This window comes from Castanea sativa, chromosome 9 (genome assembly GCF_040712315.1).
Source record: "Castanea sativa cultivar Marrone di Chiusa Pesio chromosome 9, ASM4071231v1".
Taxonomy (NCBI): Eukaryota; Viridiplantae; Streptophyta; class Magnoliopsida; order Fagales; family Fagaceae; genus Castanea; species Castanea sativa.
In genome coordinates this window covers 30,927,127-30,948,507 of record NC_134021.1, presented here as the reverse complement: position 1 = coordinate 30,948,507, position 21,381 = coordinate 30,927,127, and the positions used below count along the sequence as shown (strand labels likewise).

Here is a 21,381-nt window from a genome sequence, read left to right as displayed (position 1 = left end):
AAGGATTAGAGACTCCTTTTGTACCCAACTAGCCTGATCATTCCCATAGTTAGTCTCAATGACCCGCTTGTATAGGTGGGTTGTCTTTGTTCCATATCTCCACGACCATATCCCCAACAAAGCTTGATTGAAAATTCTCAAATTTCTAATGCCCAAATTGCCAGACTGCAAGGTTGTACAAACTTGGGCCCACTTAACTAGACGAAATTTAGGGGACTCATCTATCCCACTCCATAAAGTATTCCTCCAAGGCCTCTCAATATAGTTAGCAATATCCACAAGAATAGGGAAGAGTGATAGGAAATAAGTTGGCAAACTTAAAAGAGTGCTTTTAATTAAAGTAATCTTACCTCCCTTTAATCACTTCCAACTTGCTAATCTTCACTACATTTTTTCTAGAATAGAGTTCCAAATCACCCTATCCTTGAATTTAGCACCCAAAGGATGTCCCAAGTATGTCATTAGACACCTCTATAATTGGAACTAACTTTGACTTAGCCAGGTTAATGTGCAGCCTTGACACCGCTTCAAATGAGGATAAAATCTCCCGAAAATTATCAATCTAACTAGTAGAAGCATCACAAAAAATTAAAGTGTCATTCACAAAGAGAATACGGGACACCATCAGGGGAGTATTAGTCTCGGTACTAGTAGTGAAATTGGAGATGCGTCTAGCCAGAACCGCACCATCCAACATGTGGCTTAAAGCCTTCATAACAATAGCAAATAAGAGCGGGGAGAGAGGATCACCTTGGTGTAGCTCCCTAGAGCTCCTAAAGAAATCCTTAGGAGTTCCATTTATCATAATTGAAAATCTCACCGTGGATATACAAAGCATAATTGACTTTCTCCATTTCTCAGAGAATCCATAGTGCTGCAACATATACATAAGAAAGTCCCAACTTACATGATCAAAAGCTTTCTCCACATCTAACTTACATAAAACACCTTGTATCCCTGGCTTGAGCCTACTATCCAAACACTCATTAGCAATTAAAACAGAATCTAGGATTTGCCTATCCTGGAGATTTAATGCCTTTACAACCTTGGATGACACCATATACCTCATTTTCCTCAAAAGGTCTATCTAACCAAATAGCCTCTTTCTTAGAAATCGTAGAGAATTCCACTTCATCTAGCACAAGCATTTGGCCCTCATTCCCAGATTATAATTGTTTGTAGAAATGAGTGATGCATGTTGATATGGAATTTGGATCTCATGACAACTCACCATCCACTAGAAGATTGTTTATGGTATTAAACCTTCTGTGGGAGTTTGCTGTTCTATAAAAGAACTTAGTGTTTCTGTCCCCCTCTTGGATCCAGAGGGCCCTAGATTTTTGTCTCCAATCTCAACCATAAGAGTTACCTTTTTAAGCTCAATGCAAAGTTGTTATTTTTCCAAATTCTCATCATTGGTTAGAGGATTGCTATCTTCCATCAAATCTAGTTCTTCAAGATCCTTCCATAACTTGTTCATCTTATCCTCCACATTGCCAAATTCTTCGTCATTCCATTTTTCAAATCTAGCTTCAAAATTTTCAATTTGCTAGCAATCCAAAAGGTAGGGGAACCTTGAAAATGATAGGATTCCCCCAGGTTCTCACTTTCTCCACAAAACCCTTGGCCTTCAACCAAATATTCTTAAAGTGAAAAGGGTGGTTACCCTAGTGAAAATTTCCCCCTTCTAAAAGGACTGGAAAGTGGTTTGAGTAGCCTATGCAGTCTTTTTTGACGATTGTTAGGAAAGTGCTCTTCCAAATCTGAAGGGAGAAGAAAACTTTCAAGCCTAGACTGTGAAGCCACCTCTCTAAATTAGACCAAGTGAAAGTACCCCCTTCCAATGGTAAATCTATAAGAATGTGTATAGAAATGAAATTTGAAAATTCAAGCATGGCAAATGAGAAGGAATCTACACCAAGCCCCTCTGAAGGAAATCACACTACATTAAATTTACTGCCAATGCACCAAGGCACATTCCACCAATTATGAATACCAGCTAACTTTTCCCAAAGCAATCGTTGGTCACGATCAGAATTTGGTCCATAAACACTAGTAAAAGGCCATACAAATTTATCTACCACATTCTTAAATTTGTATGAAACAGAAAATCTTTCCACTGCTTCACCAATTTTTTCCACCGTCCTTCTATCCCACATCACCAAAACACCCCCTGAAGCACCAATGGAGCCCAAATATAGGCAATTTAAATGTTGACAACCCCACAAGCTCTATATCTCCCTCCTTGTTATCAATTCCATTTTTGTTTCCTAAATTCAAATATTGTCAACACCCCAACTCCTGATCATATTCCGAATCCAAAGTCTTTTGTCACGATCATTTAGCCCCTTAACATTCCAATAGATAATTTTTAGATTCATTGATGCACCACTAAATCCCGTTACCCACTAGAACTTCTTGACAAAGCATATATCTTCTCAAGATTCCAAGAATTTAGCAGGCTTTTCAATCCCTGATACCCTTTAGAACATGTCTTAGCCTCTTTCTTTTGAGAGCGTTCTCCTTGCATTTTAGTTTTCTTCCTAGCCTTCAAAGCTAAAAAAATCCCAGTAATTTCCGCTTCAAAGCCTTCTAAGGAGATTCCCACAAATTTTCTAAAAGCTTTAATTCGTTTTTCAACCCTTGGTGATAATTGCGTGGAAGCACCCACCGCCTCTACAAGTGGAGCATCTGGGTTGGCCATGGCCAAAGGTCGCACAACCAGAGGTTCTTTAATCTTTTCCTAGTTTACAAGACCCCCATTAGAGTCCCACAGCTCACAATTTGACCTTGATACTACAAAAACATTGTCCAGAGCACCATCACATTCATCTACCCAACTAACAATATGCCCTTCTTCCTTGAAAGTGTTGTTACCCTGTCCCTCAGCTCCCTCAAGATTAGAAAAATCCGACATGCTCCCAGGTGAGTGGTAGTGATTGAGGGATAGCTATTTGCTTCCCATCATGAAGCTCTAAAACCCATTTTTCTGAATTATCCCAGGTGTGCTCCAGATCCTTAATGAAATTCTTAATTGACGAGCAAGGCTCAACATGACCATCTTCAGAGGTAACTAGCACTTGAGCCATAGGCAAATCGGTCGACACAAATCCCATCTCTAAAGAATCGGGTTGTGAACTCATGTAATCCGAGACCATAGCACTGGTCAGTGCATAAGTACTCGACTAAGAAGGGAGAGTGATGCCATTGTTGGTCAACGGTGGAAGATTGGTGCCCGACACAGACCCAATCTCCAAAGAATTGAACCATGGCCTCATGAGATCTGAGGTTGTAGAATCGGTCATCGGAGAAGAGCTCAAATGAAATGGAGGAGTGCTCCCGTCATTGGTGGTCAATTGTGGAGGAGTGGGGATGGTCATTGTTGGTGGGGAGATATTGATTTCGGTCATTGGTGGAGAAGTGGTGCCGTTAATGATGGTGGAAGTTGGAGGTGTAGCGGTGCCATTACTGGTTGTGGTCCTCGGTGGATGAGAAGTGCCAGGCTGTTGAAAGATGGGTTGGGCTTTGGGCTTAGGTTTGGAGGTCCAGTTTTGGTCATTCCCATTTTGGCCCTTGAAGAAATAAGGTTTTGTAATATTATCATCAACTTTTACTTATCAAAAAAAAAATAAAGGTTTTGTGTTGGGCCTCATCCCATTGTTATTTGAATTGGAGCCCACATCTTAAATATTAGAAGAAACAACAGCCCACTGCTCCTCATGTCCATGCTCCACGCGTAAAAGATGTCTAGAGTCAGCAAACTCTCTTTTGGCAATGACATTAATATTAGACAAGATATCCGCCCCAAACTGTGCCGCATCCTTCCCAAAATAATTCTTGCCTTGATCACAGTGGGAATTGAAGATTTCAAATTTTGAAAGATCGTAACTTTCTCCTTTCCATTATTTCTTGCACCACCATGATTTTGATGTTTGTCAGCCACCACCACTGCAGCCTTTGGTGCACTCTGTATTCTATGTAATGGTTCCTGACTGGTAAGAGAAGCTGGTTTTAAGGTTTTCCTCAGATTGAGGCCTAAGCATTGCCAGCCACTACCCATCCTTCCCTCAGGTATCACCATGTTGCCCTTCTGTCGACCATGAAGAAGTTCAGAAACCATTAAAAACGTGCCATGGGCATTGGACCCCAATTGAAGGATGAAAACTATATCACCCTTTCTAATCGTTCTTGCATAATGACCAGGTGATTGCTTAGAAATCAATTCCTCCAGGTGGAACAGAAATCTGTTTGCACTCTCTTTCCCCATAAAAACAGAATGCAGCAAGGTCTGACCTCTCTCAAAGATCCGTAATAAGAAAAGAGAACCCCCTTCCTCAATGGGAAACTCAAACGTTTTGGATTCTATGAAGAAAAACATGGAAACACTCATTGCGAATAGAAACAAAGCAGCACCAAACAAACAGAAAAGAGGAAAAACTAAGAAGTAAGCACAAAATCTATGGCTAATTCAAGGTAGCCAGGCCTCATTTGTGACTAATCTGAGGTAGCCAGGCTTCATGCAGATAAACTAGTCTAACAAAGTTCAGTAACCTCCCAGGAATTACATATTTGTTGAGAGGATGAATAACTCCTCAAACAGAAACCCTTTCCTTCACCAATATTTAGCTAAGGATGGCAGAAATTTTTTGATATATGTTAAGTGAATCAACAAACTATTTTAATTTTTAAGATTCTCTGTAGTGTGTTGCCAATATATTTATACATTTGGCATTTTAATACTGCTGGAGTGGTATTGCTTGCAAAATTGAAACCAATTTTCTTTAAATAATGTAAAATTTATTTTTTCTTTGTTGTTTTTCTTCTTTGTTAAAAAATGTAAATATGATGAGGCCGTGGTGGTGTTGGGGGGGGGGGGGGGGGGAGAACAGCTATTAAATTGGTCCCAAGGGGTAGGGATAGTGAAGAATGGAAAAGGTTCAATAATTCTATACCAATGGAAATTTGGTTTTTGGGACTTGGGCTTCCAAATTATTTAGCCTTTCATGGGAGTATGTACATTTTGAGTACACTATGTTTGCTGGCTTGATTACGTGTTACCATTTGGTTTGTGATAATTTGAGTTGTGATTCAATTTTTTCTTCTACTATTGTTTTTAATTTTAAATTCATTAGATTTATTGTATGTCAGGTATGGTGGAACCATCACAAATCAGATTAGGAGACTTGGTGCTTCTTGTGATTGGACTAGAGAACACTTCACCCTTGATGAACAGCTAAGTCGTAAGGCAGTTTTCTATTGAGTAGAACTCTAGCCAATATAGAAAGTGTCTAAGAATGTTTATGATGATGTTATTGATATGTTGTTATGGAAGATATTTTATATGTAAGTTATTAAGTGATATTGCATGGTGTTTGATTTTTTCTCTGTGATGCATAATTTTTCGTATTTGTCTAGTGTACATTAGATGCCTCTGAATGTGTCTTTCATTAATGATTGCATTTATTGCTCAGAGATGCAAAGTAGCCTAAATATTCTTTGCAGTGTTATATGTACTGAGACGCGGACTTTTTACCTTTTGTAGGAGCTGTAATTGAGGCCTTTGTCAGGCTTCACGAGAAAGGCTTAATTTATCAAGGTATTACACTTGTAGCCCTAGATTGCCATGAACTTTCCTTGGGGGTGTGGGGGGCTTTTAGTAAGCTAACGACATTGTGAAATCTGAAAAAAATTAATGGTTTTGGATATTAGTCATCACAAATCATGCTGTATATTTAGTTAGCTAGTACCATGATAATTGTGACTTTTTTTTGTGTAAGAGAGAAGTTGGTCCAAAATATTGCGCAGGAATGCAAACTATGGCCCTGAACCTTTGTTTTGGTAGAATCACTAATACCCTCTCCATATTTGAGTGTCCATGATTTTTTTTTTTCTTCAATTACCTCCTCTATGCTCCTTCAATGAAGTAGTCAACTCACTCCATCCATTTGCCATTACAATTAATATGCCACATTGTCACAAGTTATAAAGTTTCCTTTTTTGCACTGTTATATTAAATAATGTAATAAAAGAATAGAATGCAGGGAAAAAAGAAAAGGAAAACTAAGGGTCTGTTTGGTTAGGAGGATAGAAAATGGCGGGGATGGAAAATTGGGAGCATAGAAAATGGTAGGGATGGAAAAGTGGGGTGATAGAAAATATGTTAGTTTTCTTTCATATGTGTTTGGCTAGGGGTGGAAAAGTGGAGTGGAAAACTCTTTTGTTTGGTTGAAAGGAAAAATGAAGATATAAAATGGTGTTTGTATGTTAGGAACCTAGTGGTTCCTAATGGGGATGGATGAGAATTGTAGGGGAATGTATGAGAATTATAGGGAAATTGACTTAATTCAATGTAATCACCCTCCATAGAGATATATTAAGAGAGAGAGGAAATGCACTAAGCAATCAATTGACTTATTCTTCAATGAATGGAAATGTGATTACAAGTAAGTATTTGTAGAACCATAAAACTATTCTATTGGGCCACATTACCTTATCCTAGTGGTTCTATTATTCCCCATGTGCATTAATAATCCCAACATGTGTTAAACATGCTTGGAATTGTAACTAACCAACTAGCTAACTAAATGCCTAACTAACTAAATGCAACATTACACCAATTATTATCTATATATCTATAGGGTTCCAAACATTTCCCTTCCTCTCAAAACACCTTGTGGCCACCAGGTGTTGTTCCAGTTGGCATTTTCATCAAAGGAGATCTTCCAATGGACCAATACTTTACTGACATTTTGATCACCATAATCATGCACTTCTCTTTGACAAGCAGACGCATGCACATGAAGGTTACTTCTTCGTAGATCTTCAAACTTCGCTTAAATTCTTGAGTCTTTAATGGTTCTTCAATCTTTAAGGTCTCATTGGTTCTTTAGACCTTGGAATGTTCTTGGATCCTCAAGACCTCATTTGATTTTAGAACCATTAGAATTGGTGGCACTTGCATCTTTGATACTTGGATCACCGACACTTGGATTGCTGATTTTTGAATTATGGACTTTTGAGTGGGAGTCTCCCTTGGTGCATCAAGAATTGGTTCTTGGTCCACCGACATGAAATTTTCTGGCTCTTGCATCTTAGATTCTTGGGTGGTAGTTTCCATTGATGCATCAAGGATTGGTGCTCGAAATTGATCTTGTAGGGTGCATATGAAATGCGCCCAATTTGTGCATAAACCCAATGCCTCCACCTCTTGGAACCATTCCCGTGCTTATTCTTCCATGTAATAAGAGGCAATAGAAACCATGCGATGTGGTGGTGTGTTGTCTAGAGCAAAGAATTCATAGAGATTGACAAGCCATTGAAAAGGTTCTCCCACTGAAAAAGTTCTCCACCTTTGAAATACAACTCCATGAAAGCTTGATGAGTTGCAATGGATTTGGTCATTGCAAGATTGATGACTTTGATACCACTTGTTAGGAACTTAGTGGTTCATAATGGGGATGGATGAGAATTATAGGGCAATGTATGAGAATTGGAAGGAAATTGACTAAATTCGAGGTAGTCACCTTCCAAAGAGAAATATTTAGAGAGAGAGGAAATGCACTAAGCAATCGATTGGTTTATTCTTCAATGAATGGAAATGTGATTTCAAGTAGGTATTTATAGAACCATGAGACTATTCTATTGGTCCACATGGCCTTATCCTAATGGTTCTATTATTCGGCATGTGCATTAGTAACTCCAACATGTGTTAAGCATGCTTGGAATTGTTACTAACCAATTAACTAATTAAATGCCTAACTAACTAAATGCAACATTGCACCAATTATTATCTATATATACCTATAGGGGTTCCTAACATTGTATAAATGTTTTACTCTCATGCCTTTATTACATTAAAAAAAAAACTAGTTTATAAGAAAAAAAATGTTTACAAAAAAGAAAAAAAAAAAAAAACTGAATGTTTAAAGCTTGAAAGGGAAAAAAGAAAGAAAGAAAAGAGACCAACGTGAAGGGAGGAGAGGGCAAATGGATAATTTCTCATCTTAAGCCTACTTTCTCCCAAATTTGGGGAGAAAACTAGCCCTTCACAAAAAGTGGGCCAATTCTCCCCCGCAAAATCACTCCTTCCAACCAAATACATTCTCTCACCATTTTCTCTTTTATTTTCTCTCCCCCCATTTCCATCCCCCCTGTTTTCACTCTAACCAAACGGACTTTAAGGATTCTTTTCTACCAAATGACACAGCTACCTCAATGATCAAGCTCTCTTCCATAGCTTAAACACTAGCCCAGATTCTAACTCCATGCCATGATCACCACCCAAAAACTTTGAGGCTTTTTCTCACCAAACCCACTAGACTAGAAGCACAACAATCCGTAAAAATCCTTACTCTTCATCAGTTGAGATTCCATAGCTAAAGCACCCACATCATCAAGGACGGAGCCAGGGTTCCAATTGAGGGGGGCTGAAGTATAAAACAATTTTTTTTGGGTGAATCCAAATTAGCATTCATTTAGTATTAACAAAATATCAACAAAATGAAAAGAAACAAGATAACTATTTCTTATTACGTTGCAATACAATTATCCATGAAATTGGAATTTCAACATTCTTTTTATCTGAGTTTGATTCCATACTAAATATTGCAATAATTACTCTCGTAATGTATAAGATCATATATCATAGTTGATATACCCATACAATTTATGTTTATTATCTCATTATATGTAGAATAGTCTTCTAACAAAAAGACTAATGATTTTTTGCCAAGTAAATAGGAAGATAAGAAAAAAAATCCAAAAAAAAAAAAAAAAAAAAAAAAACCATTTGAGGAAGGCTATTTAGTAAGCCTATGAATGCCATAGGTAGAATACAGTTATCACTCCTAAGTTTAGGGACTAAGTTTGGTTTAGAAACCAAGTTGATCAATTTTGAACAATTTTAGATCTAGTTAGCATTAGCCCAGAAACACTTAACCTTATAAATTGTAAGGTGACCCCACTATGTTCTGCAAAAAATAAAATAAAATAAAAGCAAGCAACCGCACAGCCACTGGCCCACAACCCCTTAACTCATTAAACAAACAACTATTAAAAGACAAAACACCAACTTTTCTAAAAAGTCTAAGGGCCTATTTGGTTGGTTAGTTTGAGTAATGTTGTTTGAGTGTTTTTGATATACGTGTGGATGAAAAAGTGTGTTGAAATGTGTGTAAGGTTGTTTAAAATGTGTTAGAACTTAGCTACCAAACACCTCCTAAAACTTTTGAAGCCATATCATTACAGTAAAGTAAGAGTGATCTCAGATAAAGTAATTGAGAGAGAGAGAGAGAGAGAGAGAGAGAACAAGGACTTTGAGAGAAAATACCAATGAGCAGCAGATTGGGCCGCTGCCAGTGTGATGCAAATTGCAACATTGAAGGTGAATCTCACTTGCATGGAATGGATGTGTGGCAGTGTGGATGTGGGTGTGGCTTGTACCACTATGCAGTGGAAGTGAAGGAGACAAGAGTCTCTTTATTCGACTGGTATGAGGTATTAGTATGGATTTAGGGATTTTTTATAAAAAAAAAAATTAATAGAAATAGGATCTGTCAATGTGATTTTTTTTCTTCTTGTTTTTGAAGGGCTAAAAATGGGCCAGAGATCTATATTTTTGTTATTGTTTGGGTTTAATTTTGTTGTTGGTTGGACTAATTTTTGTTATTGTTTGGGCTAAGGATCATACTAGGGGGGCCAAAAAGAATTTTCTTGGGCAAGATACTAGAATCTCATGCAAACATATATGGTATGTAAAAAAAAAAAAAAAAAATTCTGGGGATGGCCCCCCATGGTCCATGAATAGCTCCGTCCCTGCACATCATCACCCACCATTGTGGCCCATAGATGAAGCACCCACACCATTGTGGCAACAGTAGCATAGCCCTCTCTCCTCTGTGAGCACCTTTGCTTCAGTCGTGAAAAGTCACATTTCATCAAATGCCCATTAGAACCAAGTGCTACAAAGAGCATGTGGTCTTGAGTTTGAACCCCTACCTCTACTCTCCTTCTCATTTGAAAAGTTAAAAAATCCTACTTGTTTAACCTCAACTTATTAAGATGGAGTCTAAGCCCACATGTTTGGGGGAGGGGGGGGGGGGTGGGTTAAAATATTGGTTGTCTTTGGAAAGTGTGTTTAGGTTTTGTTTGATTAATTACCTTAACACAAATAAATAATATTTATATATGTGCGGGTGAGTACAATGATATATTTTTTTTCCTTTGATTTAATGCTAACTCATAACAGAAATCTAAGGCATTATTTATAAAAGAGGGAGATAACAACACATGGTTTTTTCATAGATTTGCTAACTCTCATAGATGGACCAATCATATGGAAGGTGTGGAGGTAGAGAGTATTTTTTTTGAGGGTGACTCAGATATTCAGGATTAGGTGTTGGAATTTTATAAGAAATTATATCGAGAGCTTGAATATTGGAGGCCTACTATTGATGGCTTAGAGTTTGCCTATTTAGATGAAGCCGTGAGGCTATCGCTAGAGAGGGAGTTTGAGGAGGAGATTCTTACCGCACTTAAGGAGGTTGAGGGTGACAAAGCCCTTAGGCCTGATGGTTTTACTATGGCTTTCTTCTAAAAATGTTAGGGTGTACTTGAAGGGTATGTTATGACTTTTTTTTGTTGCAATTTTTCTTAAACGTTGAGTCTTTGAAAAGTCTCTTATAGCCACTTTTCTATGTTTGATCCCTAAGAAGACTAATGCAATCAATATTAAGGATTTCCGTCCTATTAGTCTTGTGGGTAGTCTATATAAGCTCTTGGTTGAGGTGTTGGCACAAAGACTTCGTAGTGTTTTGGATAAGCTCATATATGATTCCCATAATTCATTTGTTAGAGGGAGACTGATTCTTGATTTTGTTCTCATTGCAAATGAATGTTTGAATAGTAGAGTGAAGAGTGGTAGATGATCATGTGACTTGGAATGCTTTGTTTTACCTTATGGAGAGGATGAGTTTTGGGGAGAAGTGGGGGAGGTGGATGAAGGCCAGTATTTCTATAGTTAGGTTCTCAATTCTTATTAATGGGTCTCTAGTCGGGTTTTTTCGGTAGCTCTAGTGGCCTTTGTCAAGGGCCCCCCTGTCTCCACTCTTATTCCTGTTGGTGATGGAGGTGTTGAGTAGGTTATTGAAGAAAATGGAGGAGAGCGGTTTTCTATGAGGATTCCAAGAGGGTTCCTATGTGCAAGGAGGTTTAAATATCTCTCATCTTCTTTTGCCAATGTTACTATCTTATTTTGTGATGCTTCTAGGGAATAATTACTATACATTCGTTCACAGACTTGAAAGTCAATGTTGGCAAGAGTGAGTTGTTCCAGTAGTTGAGGTATGGAATTTGTATGCTTTGGCTAGTGTCTTATGTTGCAAAGTGGGGAGCTTGCCTATTTGAATTACTTGGGTATGCCTCTTGGGGCTCATTTTAAGATGTCCTCAATATAGAATCCTATTTTAGAAAAAATGGAGAGGAAGCTTTTGGGTTGGAAATGTTTATATTTGTCAAAAGGTGGCTGACTTACTTTGTTAAAGAGCAGTTTATCGAGTCTTCCTACCTATCACTTATCCTTATACATTATCCCTCAAGCAGTAGCTGCTAGATTAGAAAGGATTCAGAGGAATTTCCTTTGGGAGCTTTTGAGGAAGTTTTTAAATAGCTTGGGATAAGGTTTGTGTGTCGGTGGAGGCAGAGCGTTTAGGAATTTGGAGGATTGGGTTGCTTAATGAAGCGTTGCTTGGAAAGTGGTTATGGCGGTTTGGGAAGGAAGTTAACTGTTTATGGCGTTAGGTTATAGCAACCAAATACGGTGTGGTTAGAGGGGGTTGGTGTACAAGAGGTGTTAGAGGGACTCTGGTCTATGGTTTGTTGAAATATATTAGGGCGGGCACAAAGAGTTTCTTTGGTCAGGTGGTGTATGCTACGGGATAGGGTCATTGTATTTGGTTCTTGCATGATTTGTGGAGTGGGAATATTCCTCTTAAGGAGCTTAACCCTGATCTATTTGCTTGCCTTGCTTTGTATCTAAAGAAGTTTGGATTTTTGAGTTGCTTATGCCAACATTAGAAGGGGGAAGTAGAAGCTGGAATCTTCAATTCTACCAAGCTTTTCATGGCTAGGAGTTTTTTGGTAGTTGACTTGGAATGGTGTTTTTGATGTGTGCTCTTACTATAATTTTTTATTTGGTCTATTTATTGATTCTTTCCCTTGAAAAAGCATTTGATGTGTAAAGATACCTAAAATGATGTCTTTCTTTTTATGGACAACAACTTGGGGTGGGATTCTTATCATTGATAATCTTGTTATGAGGGGACTACCTCTAGTTAATTGGTGTTGCTTGTGTCGTTGTGATGGGAAAACTGTGGATCATCTTTTGCTCCATTATAAGTTTGCTTATGCTTTGTGGAGTGAAGTTCTTCTAATGTTTCCTTTGGGATCTAGTGGGTGATACCAAAAACAGTTGATTCTCCTCTTTGCACGGAGGAGTTGGTTGGGGAAACAATTATTAAGTAATTGGAATATGGTACCAGCATGTATAATGTGGTTAATATGGCAGGAAAGCAATATGCATACTTTTAAAGATACTAAGACACCTTTAGATCTCTTGAAGTCTCTGCTTGTTGGGACTTTGTTTGAGTGGTCTCAGATTTGGGATTTTACACAATGTATTTCAATTTTTAGTTTCCTACAATCTGTTAGAACTTCTTGATTTTTTTTGTGATTGTTTCAAGTACAGTATGTTCATCATTGGGAACACGATGTAATTTTTTATTCAATAAAATATCTATTACCTATAAGGAAAAAAAGCAATAAACAATGGTTAAGTAAATAAATTTTCTATTTCCTTTACAACTTAAACTTTTTGGACAATTGGTATTATATTAATATGTAGCTTTAATGATACTATATAAGGTATCACTTGTTCTCTCTGATTCACCTAATTGTCCTATAATGAGAAATAGCTAATGATGGGTTTACCTATGAAAAAAAACCTAAATAAGTTGTAGTTTTCTTATTTGTGGACGTGATAACTTTAGTGGTTCCATCAATACCATCTCTTCATTGCCATAGAGAACAAATTTTTCCTAGTCTTTACATAATGGTCATCATTTCCTTTTTGGTTATTTTAAAATTAAGGGTCTGGTTAACGGGTGCCCTTGACATTTGTTAATGGACTATTTTAAGAAATTTTTAATACCACTTTTATTGGAAATATAAAAAAACTGTTAAAAAAGTTAGTTACTTTTTTCTTTTCCCATAAAAAGTTTCTATACGTATTTTCTAAACTAATGCACTTAGGGTATCTGTTAACTTTTCCCTTAAAATAATAATTGATTGCCAAAAAAAGTAGTAATAGTTTTTTACACTTCCCATATAAGCCTTCGTCAACTATATTTATTACTCAAAATAATTGTTTTTTTTTCACTTTTCAATGTAAAACTAAGCGGTAATGTTGGAAGTTAAAAAATTGAGGTGGTTAGAAGCCTTTGAAAAGATCTTTAAAATTTGTGCATTTTCAAGTGGAACCAATGTTATGGGGAGTAATTCAAGATGGGAGAGGTAACTCCCTTACTTTTTTTTTGGTCTTTAGGGGTTTCGATTCTATTTTTGGAACTATTACTTATCTCACAATTGTAGGATGATAACCAATTGTTGATACTGATACACAATTATTATTAGAAGTCAAGTGGACTCATGTTATGTTTATATTATTCAGGGTCTTATATGGTAAACTGGTCTCCAAGCTTGCAGACTGCAGTTTCAGATTTGGTAAGTTTTTGGTTTCATGTTGTTTACTTATTTTATTCATATCTCACTTTTCAAAATGAGCATTGAACCTTTTCCTTTTGTTCATAGGAAGTAGAATATTCTGAAGAATCTGGTACTCTTTATTATATCAAGTATCGTGTTGCTGGAGGTTCAAGGTAGTTACCAGACAATCTTTTCTAATCTTTTGTTGAAGATGTGTTCCTATTATATATGAAGCATGTACTTGCTGTTAAGTAAGCAATTTTTCATTCATGCATACTGTAGTTTTTTTAATATAATTTTCATACCTATCAAAAAAAATATATCAATTATTTTTGGAGAGGTTCAACTATCAATTATTTGGGTTAAATTTACTGGCATGAGAACTTTGTGTATGTAAAAATCATGATAAGTAGGATTGCTTATGTATGAAAAGATTACACCTGCTTGAATTGTAAACACCAACATTTTGAAAACCTTTGAACTAGGAAATAGTGTTGGAAAGTTGATGACATGTAGGAAATGGTCTTCCTTTTGTGGACTCATGAATCTGCAGTTTGTTAGGTTGATGGCTGATTGGTGTATTTCTTTTGTACATTTCATGTACTAAGTGATAAAATCTCAATATTTTATGATTATATTCTCAATAATAATCTCTCTTTTCACAACCCCCTCCCTCTTACCCCCCCCCTCCCCGCGCCCCCAAAAAAAAGAAAAAGAAAATAGGAAATAAAAGAAAATTCTTGATGGTGAAAGTGGCTAAGTCCAAAAACAAGGGACGTAGAGAGTTGCGAAACTTGATCTCTTCGGTGAATTATGATGGGAGATAGAGGGTTGGTCTTGTGCTGGTCTCAGTAGATGGGGATATTTTTGTGTTTATGAAGATAAAAATGATTTCGTGGAATGTTAGAGGTTTAAATGATCCTCGGAAACGACTTGTGGTGAAGAATTTGTTGTGGGAGTGGAAGTGTGATGTTGTTTGTTTACAAGGGATGAAAATTGCTAGCATGAATAGACATCTGGTTTGTAGTTTGTGGAGCTTTCCATATGTGGATTGGGCTTTTTTGGAGACTGATCAGACTGTTGGTGGTATTTTGATTATGTGGGATAAAAGGGTTTTGGATAAGGTGGAGGTTATGGTTGGTACTTTCTCAGTTTCGGTAAAGTGGCAAGGGGTGGGGGACGGTTTTATATGGGCATGCTTAGGGGCCCAAATGAGAATAACGAGAGGGGTCACATGTGGGATGACCATATTGGAGGATACTGTGGTGCTGCTTTGGGGATTTTAATATTGTTCGCTTTCCTAGTGGGCGTAGGAGTGAGACACGTTTGACCCTGGCTATGGAAAAATTCTCTGAATTTATTGAGGATCTTAACTTGATTGATTTGCCTTTGGAAGGAGGTAGCTATACATGGTCAAGTGGTACTGATCAACTAGCGATGTCTAGGGTTGATAGAGCTTTGGTCACTCCAGATTGGGAGGACAATTTCCCAGATGTTATTCAAGGGATTTTATCCCGTCCTATCTTAGATCATAGTCCAATTTTCTTGGAGGCAAAGGGAATGGCAAGGGGGAAAAGTCCGTTCAGAATTGAAAATATGTGGTTGAAGATGGAGGGATTTGTGGATAAAGTTCAATCTTGGTGGAATCAACATTCTTTTGTAGGTACACCTAGTTTCGTGCTTGCCAAAAAATTAAAGGCTCTGAAAGAGGACATTGTGTAATGGAATCGCTGAGAGTTTGGTAATGTAGAGCATTAAAAGAAACAATTACTGGAGGAGTTGAAAAAATTAGATGCTAAGGAAGGGGATTTTGGTCTCACTGATGGGGGGAAATGTCATAGGGTAGATTTGAGGTCCCAGGTGGAGCATCTTCTTTTCTTGTAAGAAATTTCCTGGAGACAAAAATCTAGGATGTTATGTATCAAGGAAGGGGATAATAACACCAAGTTCTTCCACAAAATGGCTAACTCTCATAGAAGGTTTAAGCATTTGAGGACCTTGGAGGTGGATGGGGTTGGTTTTTGAGGAGGAATTTGAGGTAACTAATCCGGTAGTACAGTTTTATAAAAGTTTGTACATAGAGTCTGAGGAGTGGAGGCCTTTTGTGGAGGGTTTGGAATCTGATTGTATTGGTAATATGGAGAGGGTTTGGCTTGAAAGGAAGTTTGAGAGAGAGGAGATACTTCAAGTTGTAAGTGACTTGGTAGGGGACAAAGCTCTAGGTCCGAATGAGTTTACTATGGCATTTTATCATCATTGTTGGAGAGTAGTGGAGAAAGACGTCTTAGCGGTCTTTGTAGAGTTTTTTCAACATTGTAAGTTTTGAAAAAACCCTTAATGCTACCTACATTGCATTAATTCCTAAAAAGAATGACGCCTCTAATATTAGAGAGTTCCGGCCTATTAGCTTGGTGGGGAGTGTGTATAAAATCTTGGCTAAGGTTTTGGCAAATTGAGTGAGAGTGGTTTTAGATCAGTTGATATTTGAGACTCAGAGTAGCTTTGTGGGTGGGAGACAAATTCTTGACTTGGTTCTTATTGCGAATGAGTGTGTGGATAGCCGAGGGAAGAGTAAGGTTCCTGGAGTTATATGTATACTTGATATTGAGAAAGCCTATGATCATGTGCATTGGGAGACTTTGCTGAATTTGTTGAATAGAATGGGCTTTTAAGTGGATTTGTACTTGTATATCCATAGTTCAGTTCTCTGTTTTGATTAATGGGTGTCCAGCTGATTTTTTTGGTAGTTCAAGGGGTTTAAGACAAGGGGATCTGTTATCTCTTATGCTGTTTTTGATTATGATGGAGGTGTTCAGTAGGACGTTGAGAAGAGTGGAGGGAGCTAGCTTGATCCGTTGTTTTAAAGTTGAGGCTAGGAGGGGTGGTGGGGAATGTGTTTCACATCTATTGTTTGTAGACAATACTGTTCTATTTTGTGATGCAGATATGAAGCAAATTCTTCATATTCGGTTGTTATTACTTAGTTTTCAGGCGGAAACAGGTTTGAAGGTCAATGTGCACAAGAGTAAAATGGTTCCAATAGAGGGAGGTTGATGATGTGCATGCCCTGGCTAAAATTTTGGGCTGCAGAGTTGGAACTTTGCCTATATCTTATCTTGTTATGCCATTGGGGGCTTCGCATAACTCCCCTTTAATTTGGGATCCTATTTTGGAAAAAATTGAGCGGAAATTAGCCGAGTGGAAGAAGTTGTATTTGTCTAAGGGGGGTTGATTGATGTTACTCAAGAGTATGTTATCTAGTATTCCTATCTATTTTTTATCGCTATTCACCATTCCTACTTATGTGGCTAATAAAATTGAAAAGTTGCAAAGGGACTTTCTATGGGGTGATAGCAAGACTCATCTGGTAGGATGGGAATAAGTTTGTGCGCCTATAGCCAATGGTGGCTTGGGGATAAGGAAACTTACTACTTTCAATAAGGCCTTATTGGGGAAATGGTTGTGGCGGTTTGGGAAGGTAGAGGATCGGTTATGGAGGAGGAGGGTGGTAGCTTCAAAATATAGGGAAGAATGGGGGGGATGGACCTCAAAGTTGGGTAGGGGAGTTCATGGGTGTGGTTTGTGGAGAGGTATTTGCATGGAATGGGAGGGTTTTAGCAAAAATTGTCAGTTTGTTGTTGGGTTGGGGAATAAAGAGATTTTGGCAGGACGGGTGGTATAGGGATCAACCTTTCCAATTTGCTTTCCCAAGGCTGTATGGTATTGCCATTGATAAGGAGGTATCTATAGAAACTTCTTTGTGAAGATAGGGGGCGGAGGATAGAAGAATTTAAGATGTTTGATTTATTCGAGAATTTAATGATTGGGAGATGGATGAAGGGCTGCATTTTCTTCGTATATTGGGTGCTAATACTCCTCCAATGGATGTTGGAGACCGGATGAGATGCGATGGAAGTTGAAGCTTGGGGATTTTGACATCCGGTTGTATTATAACAAATTGCGGGATTCTCCCTCAATTGTCTTTCCTTGGAAAGGTATATGGAAAGCAAAAGCCCCTAGGCAAGTTTCTTTTTTTGTTTGGTGTTTAGCTTGGAATAAGATCCTAATGGGTGATAACTTGAGATTGAGGGGATTAGATTTTGTGGACTGGTGCATTATGTGCCGACATTGTGGAGAGACGGTAGACCACTTACTTCTTCATTGTGAGATGACTTATCGGTTATGGAGTTTTGTCTTTATAACTTTTTGGCTTGTCTTGGGTTGTACCTAGATCGATCCCAGATTTACTTTTTGGCTGGTGGAATGGTTGGGGAAGCATTCGTCTCAGATTTGGAACTTAGCATCCTATGGTGTATTTGGAAGGAACAGAATTTGCGGACTTTTGTGGATTTGGATAGTTCCGGTGATCAGATGCTTGCTTCTTTTAGTGAGACTCTTTTTGATTGGTCTCGGGCAGGGGGAGTCACGACTAGTGATTCTCTCCCTTCTTTTCTTAGCTCTCTTTCTCTTTTGTAATTAATCTGTTGATTGGTTTTCTTTTATGTTTTTTCTCTGTTTTCTTCTTGTATTTTCTGGGTTTGCTCTATGTTTTTCATGCATAGAGTAGCCGTTCGTATCTATAACATTCTTACTTATCAAAAAAAAAAAATTTCTTGATGGTGATAATCTTGAGATTTTGAAACTTCTTCCTGTTTCCTTTGTCTTTTTGATAATTCAATCAATCCCTTAGAATAGATTATTATTAGAAGGTATAATTAATGTCATTTATATTTAGCACATGAATCCTTTGGATATCTTTCAATATGCTCAGATAAACATTACCTTGTATGGATTATTGTGCAATATTACTTCATGTATGCTATATTTGTTATACATCCTAAACAGTTCTTTGTCTCTGATGTATACTTCTTGTATACTTAGGTGACACTTTTTTTCTCATATTTAATATATCTTTCATCACTTATCAAAAAAAAAAATTGTTACACATCCTAAACAAGCTGTGTCTTATATGTTTGCACAGACTGTTTAGTAGAAGCTATGCTGTGTATTCATATGTTAACTTTTATTTGTCTTTTAGGAGTGACTATTTGACAATAGCAACAACACGTCCTGAAACTTTATTTGGTGATGTAGCTATTGCTGTGCATCCAAAGGTAGGGTAATTTGCTAACTGTGCAAGCTCGCACTTTAAGTTTAAAGGAATGAGCCCGGTGCTTGGAATTTATGCTTGGTTTATATTATTGTCATCATGGTTTTAAATTGTCTACATTAAGGTGAAGAAAGTAAGATGCCATTAGTCTCGTTCATACTTATTCTGAATGTTATGACAACGAGGTTTAATTCAAATGACACTTTCTCTACTTGGTGAATGGTGATATCATGAGTTCAAAACCCATTGGATGTATGTGTTAATTACATTGATAGTTCATTTAGAAGGAAGTAGTTGAGAAGGACTGGGATTTCATTTTTTTGTTTAAAATAAATTGACAATTCTTCTATTTATGAAATTTACAGTTGAATTTAACCTTTATTAATCTGTGGATTTGAAATGATTTTGTGTAGATGTTATTTTAAATCTATAACATCATAAGTGCTTTTGTGAGAGAAAAATCCTCAAAACTCAAAGCCATCACATATATTCATTTAAAGCAATTTATACTATCAATTGTGCTTTAAACTTTGATTTTAAATCCTCAAATCCAAATGCAACAACCTAAAAGATTTTTGCAATTGTTCAGTATGTTAAATTCTGGTTATCTAGAAAGATGGGAATAATTTACAGTGCATTAGAAACAAATAAATTTTTGGAAGTAGCACTGAAATTACCAGAAAAAGTGTGACTCTTATGGTCTTATTTCAATGGAATGCTGCAAATATGTTCTTAAAAATGACAGTGAAATCACCATTGATTTGTTTTGCATGTCAATCACCTTTTTTAATGTAATTTTTTTTTCACTTGAAATAATATTTTTCATGCCTTTTCGTCTTTTTTATATGAACAAAAAGTTATATTTGAATGTGTATAATGTGTATCCTTAAATTTCTTTGAATATGACATAATAGCAATAATTCTGAAATAAAATGCTATACCCATTCTTTAGGAGTAAGTTCCACTGCAGTGGGAAAATGAAAATGTCTTTACAAATGACATCAGCAACTATGTTTGGAAAATTGACATTGACTCTAAGTCATGCACTCCCTATATTTCCTGCCCCCCCTTCTTTTTCTGGTACTTCTTCCATCCTATAGATAGTTTCACAAGACTTCTATATTTGTTTACTTTTGTAGGATGATCGGTATTCTAAGTACGTGGGTATGATGGCAATTGTGCCTATGACATATGGCCGTCACATCCCTATCATCTCCGACAGGGTAAAAAGCATCTCGATGATATTTTATTTAAGTATTCCATTTTTAGCTTGTTTTATGGGGGGTATGATGTTAAGTACTCCTGGTGCTTAAAATTTCATTTGGTCTATGCACTGTACTGCAATAGTAGTTTTGAGGACAAATTTTGATGCAGTACAATGGAATTGATAAATAATTAGATGCTTCACGGCATGGTGCTTGGGCCTTTGTTCCTTTTGACAATAAATTTCAGCTTTTGTGGGAGTTTTTTTGTCTACCAATGGTCCCTGACCTAGGTTTAGTCTGCTTTTAAGGCTTTTCACCTTCTTATTGTTGTTAATACATTTGTCCACAATAGTTTGGTAGTGCTTTTCTTTAATTTGGTGTACAGTTGATGACTGTTTGCTGATGTTCACAATGTGTAAGAGTGCTTAAACTTTTAAAGAAAACAAATTGATGGTGAATCTTTAATTCTTATCATGTAAGGCGTACTCGATGCTCATCCTTTCATGGAGCAAGCTTGATTGACACTGGGCTGACTGGCCTGTGCTAGGTGTTTGAAAATATTATTTTCCTCAAAAAAATTGTGACATGTTTATCAAACTGGATTTTGAACCTGTCCATGATTGGCTAGTTATTAAAATTTTAATTCATAAAAATAGCTTTTCTACTTGTTATTCAATTTTTAATGCATAAAATAGCTCAAGACCTTGACTATTGATGCCTACCTGGTCTCACAAGTCATAATTGCCTTTTGGGCCATGAGCCTTGTAGTTCAACTAGCACCTCCTGATGTTTCCAATGGGGACGTCTAGGGTTCAAATCCCTTCACCCCTAATTACTGCATTATGAAAAACAAGTCATAATTGCCTTTTGGGATCTTTTTTGGTTCCTAGAAAATGAATATGTTGTATGTTTATCAAATTTTACAAAAAAAATATATTTTCTGAACTTTTTTTTTTTAATAATTGGCTCCTGATTAATTGATGAGGATCAGTGGCCAACTCCAATTTAGTTAGGATCAGATTAGTTGAGTTGATGTATTTTCTTAATTTTTTGATTTGTCATTTTAAAGCTTATTTCTTATAATTCCTGGATTGTAATCCATCTTCTGGGTTTATTTCTAAATCTGACAGCATGTTGACAAAGATTTTGGAACTGGTGTGTTGAAGATAAGCCCTGGACATGATCATAATGATTATCTTCTTGCTAGAAAGCTTGGTCTCCCAATACTTAACATAATGAACAAGGACGGGACACTTAACAAGGTTGCGGGATTGTACTGGTAAACTTTGCTTTATTTTGTTATTGAAC

General features: G+C 37.0%; 1 protein-coding gene across 2 annotated transcripts in view; it reads left to right on the top strand.

Moving 5' to 3' along the window:
• Positions 1-21,381, top strand: part of LOC142610591 (valine--tRNA ligase, chloroplastic/mitochondrial 2) — a 76,613-nt gene that overhangs the window by 14,339 nt on the left and 40,893 nt on the right. For both annotated transcript variants that reach the window (XM_075782438.1, XM_075782439.1), the window contains 7 exons: positions 5,149-5,240; positions 5,543-5,596; positions 13,724-13,776; positions 13,864-13,931; positions 18,797-18,872; positions 20,008-20,091; positions 21,204-21,352. In XM_075782438.1, the coding sequence (XP_075638553.1) occupies positions 5,149-5,240; positions 5,543-5,596; positions 13,724-13,776; positions 13,864-13,931; positions 18,797-18,872; positions 20,008-20,091; positions 21,204-21,352 (576 nt within the window). The remainder of the gene's footprint in view (positions 1-5,148; positions 5,241-5,542; positions 5,597-13,723; positions 13,777-13,863; positions 13,932-18,796; positions 18,873-20,007; positions 20,092-21,203; positions 21,353-21,381) is intronic.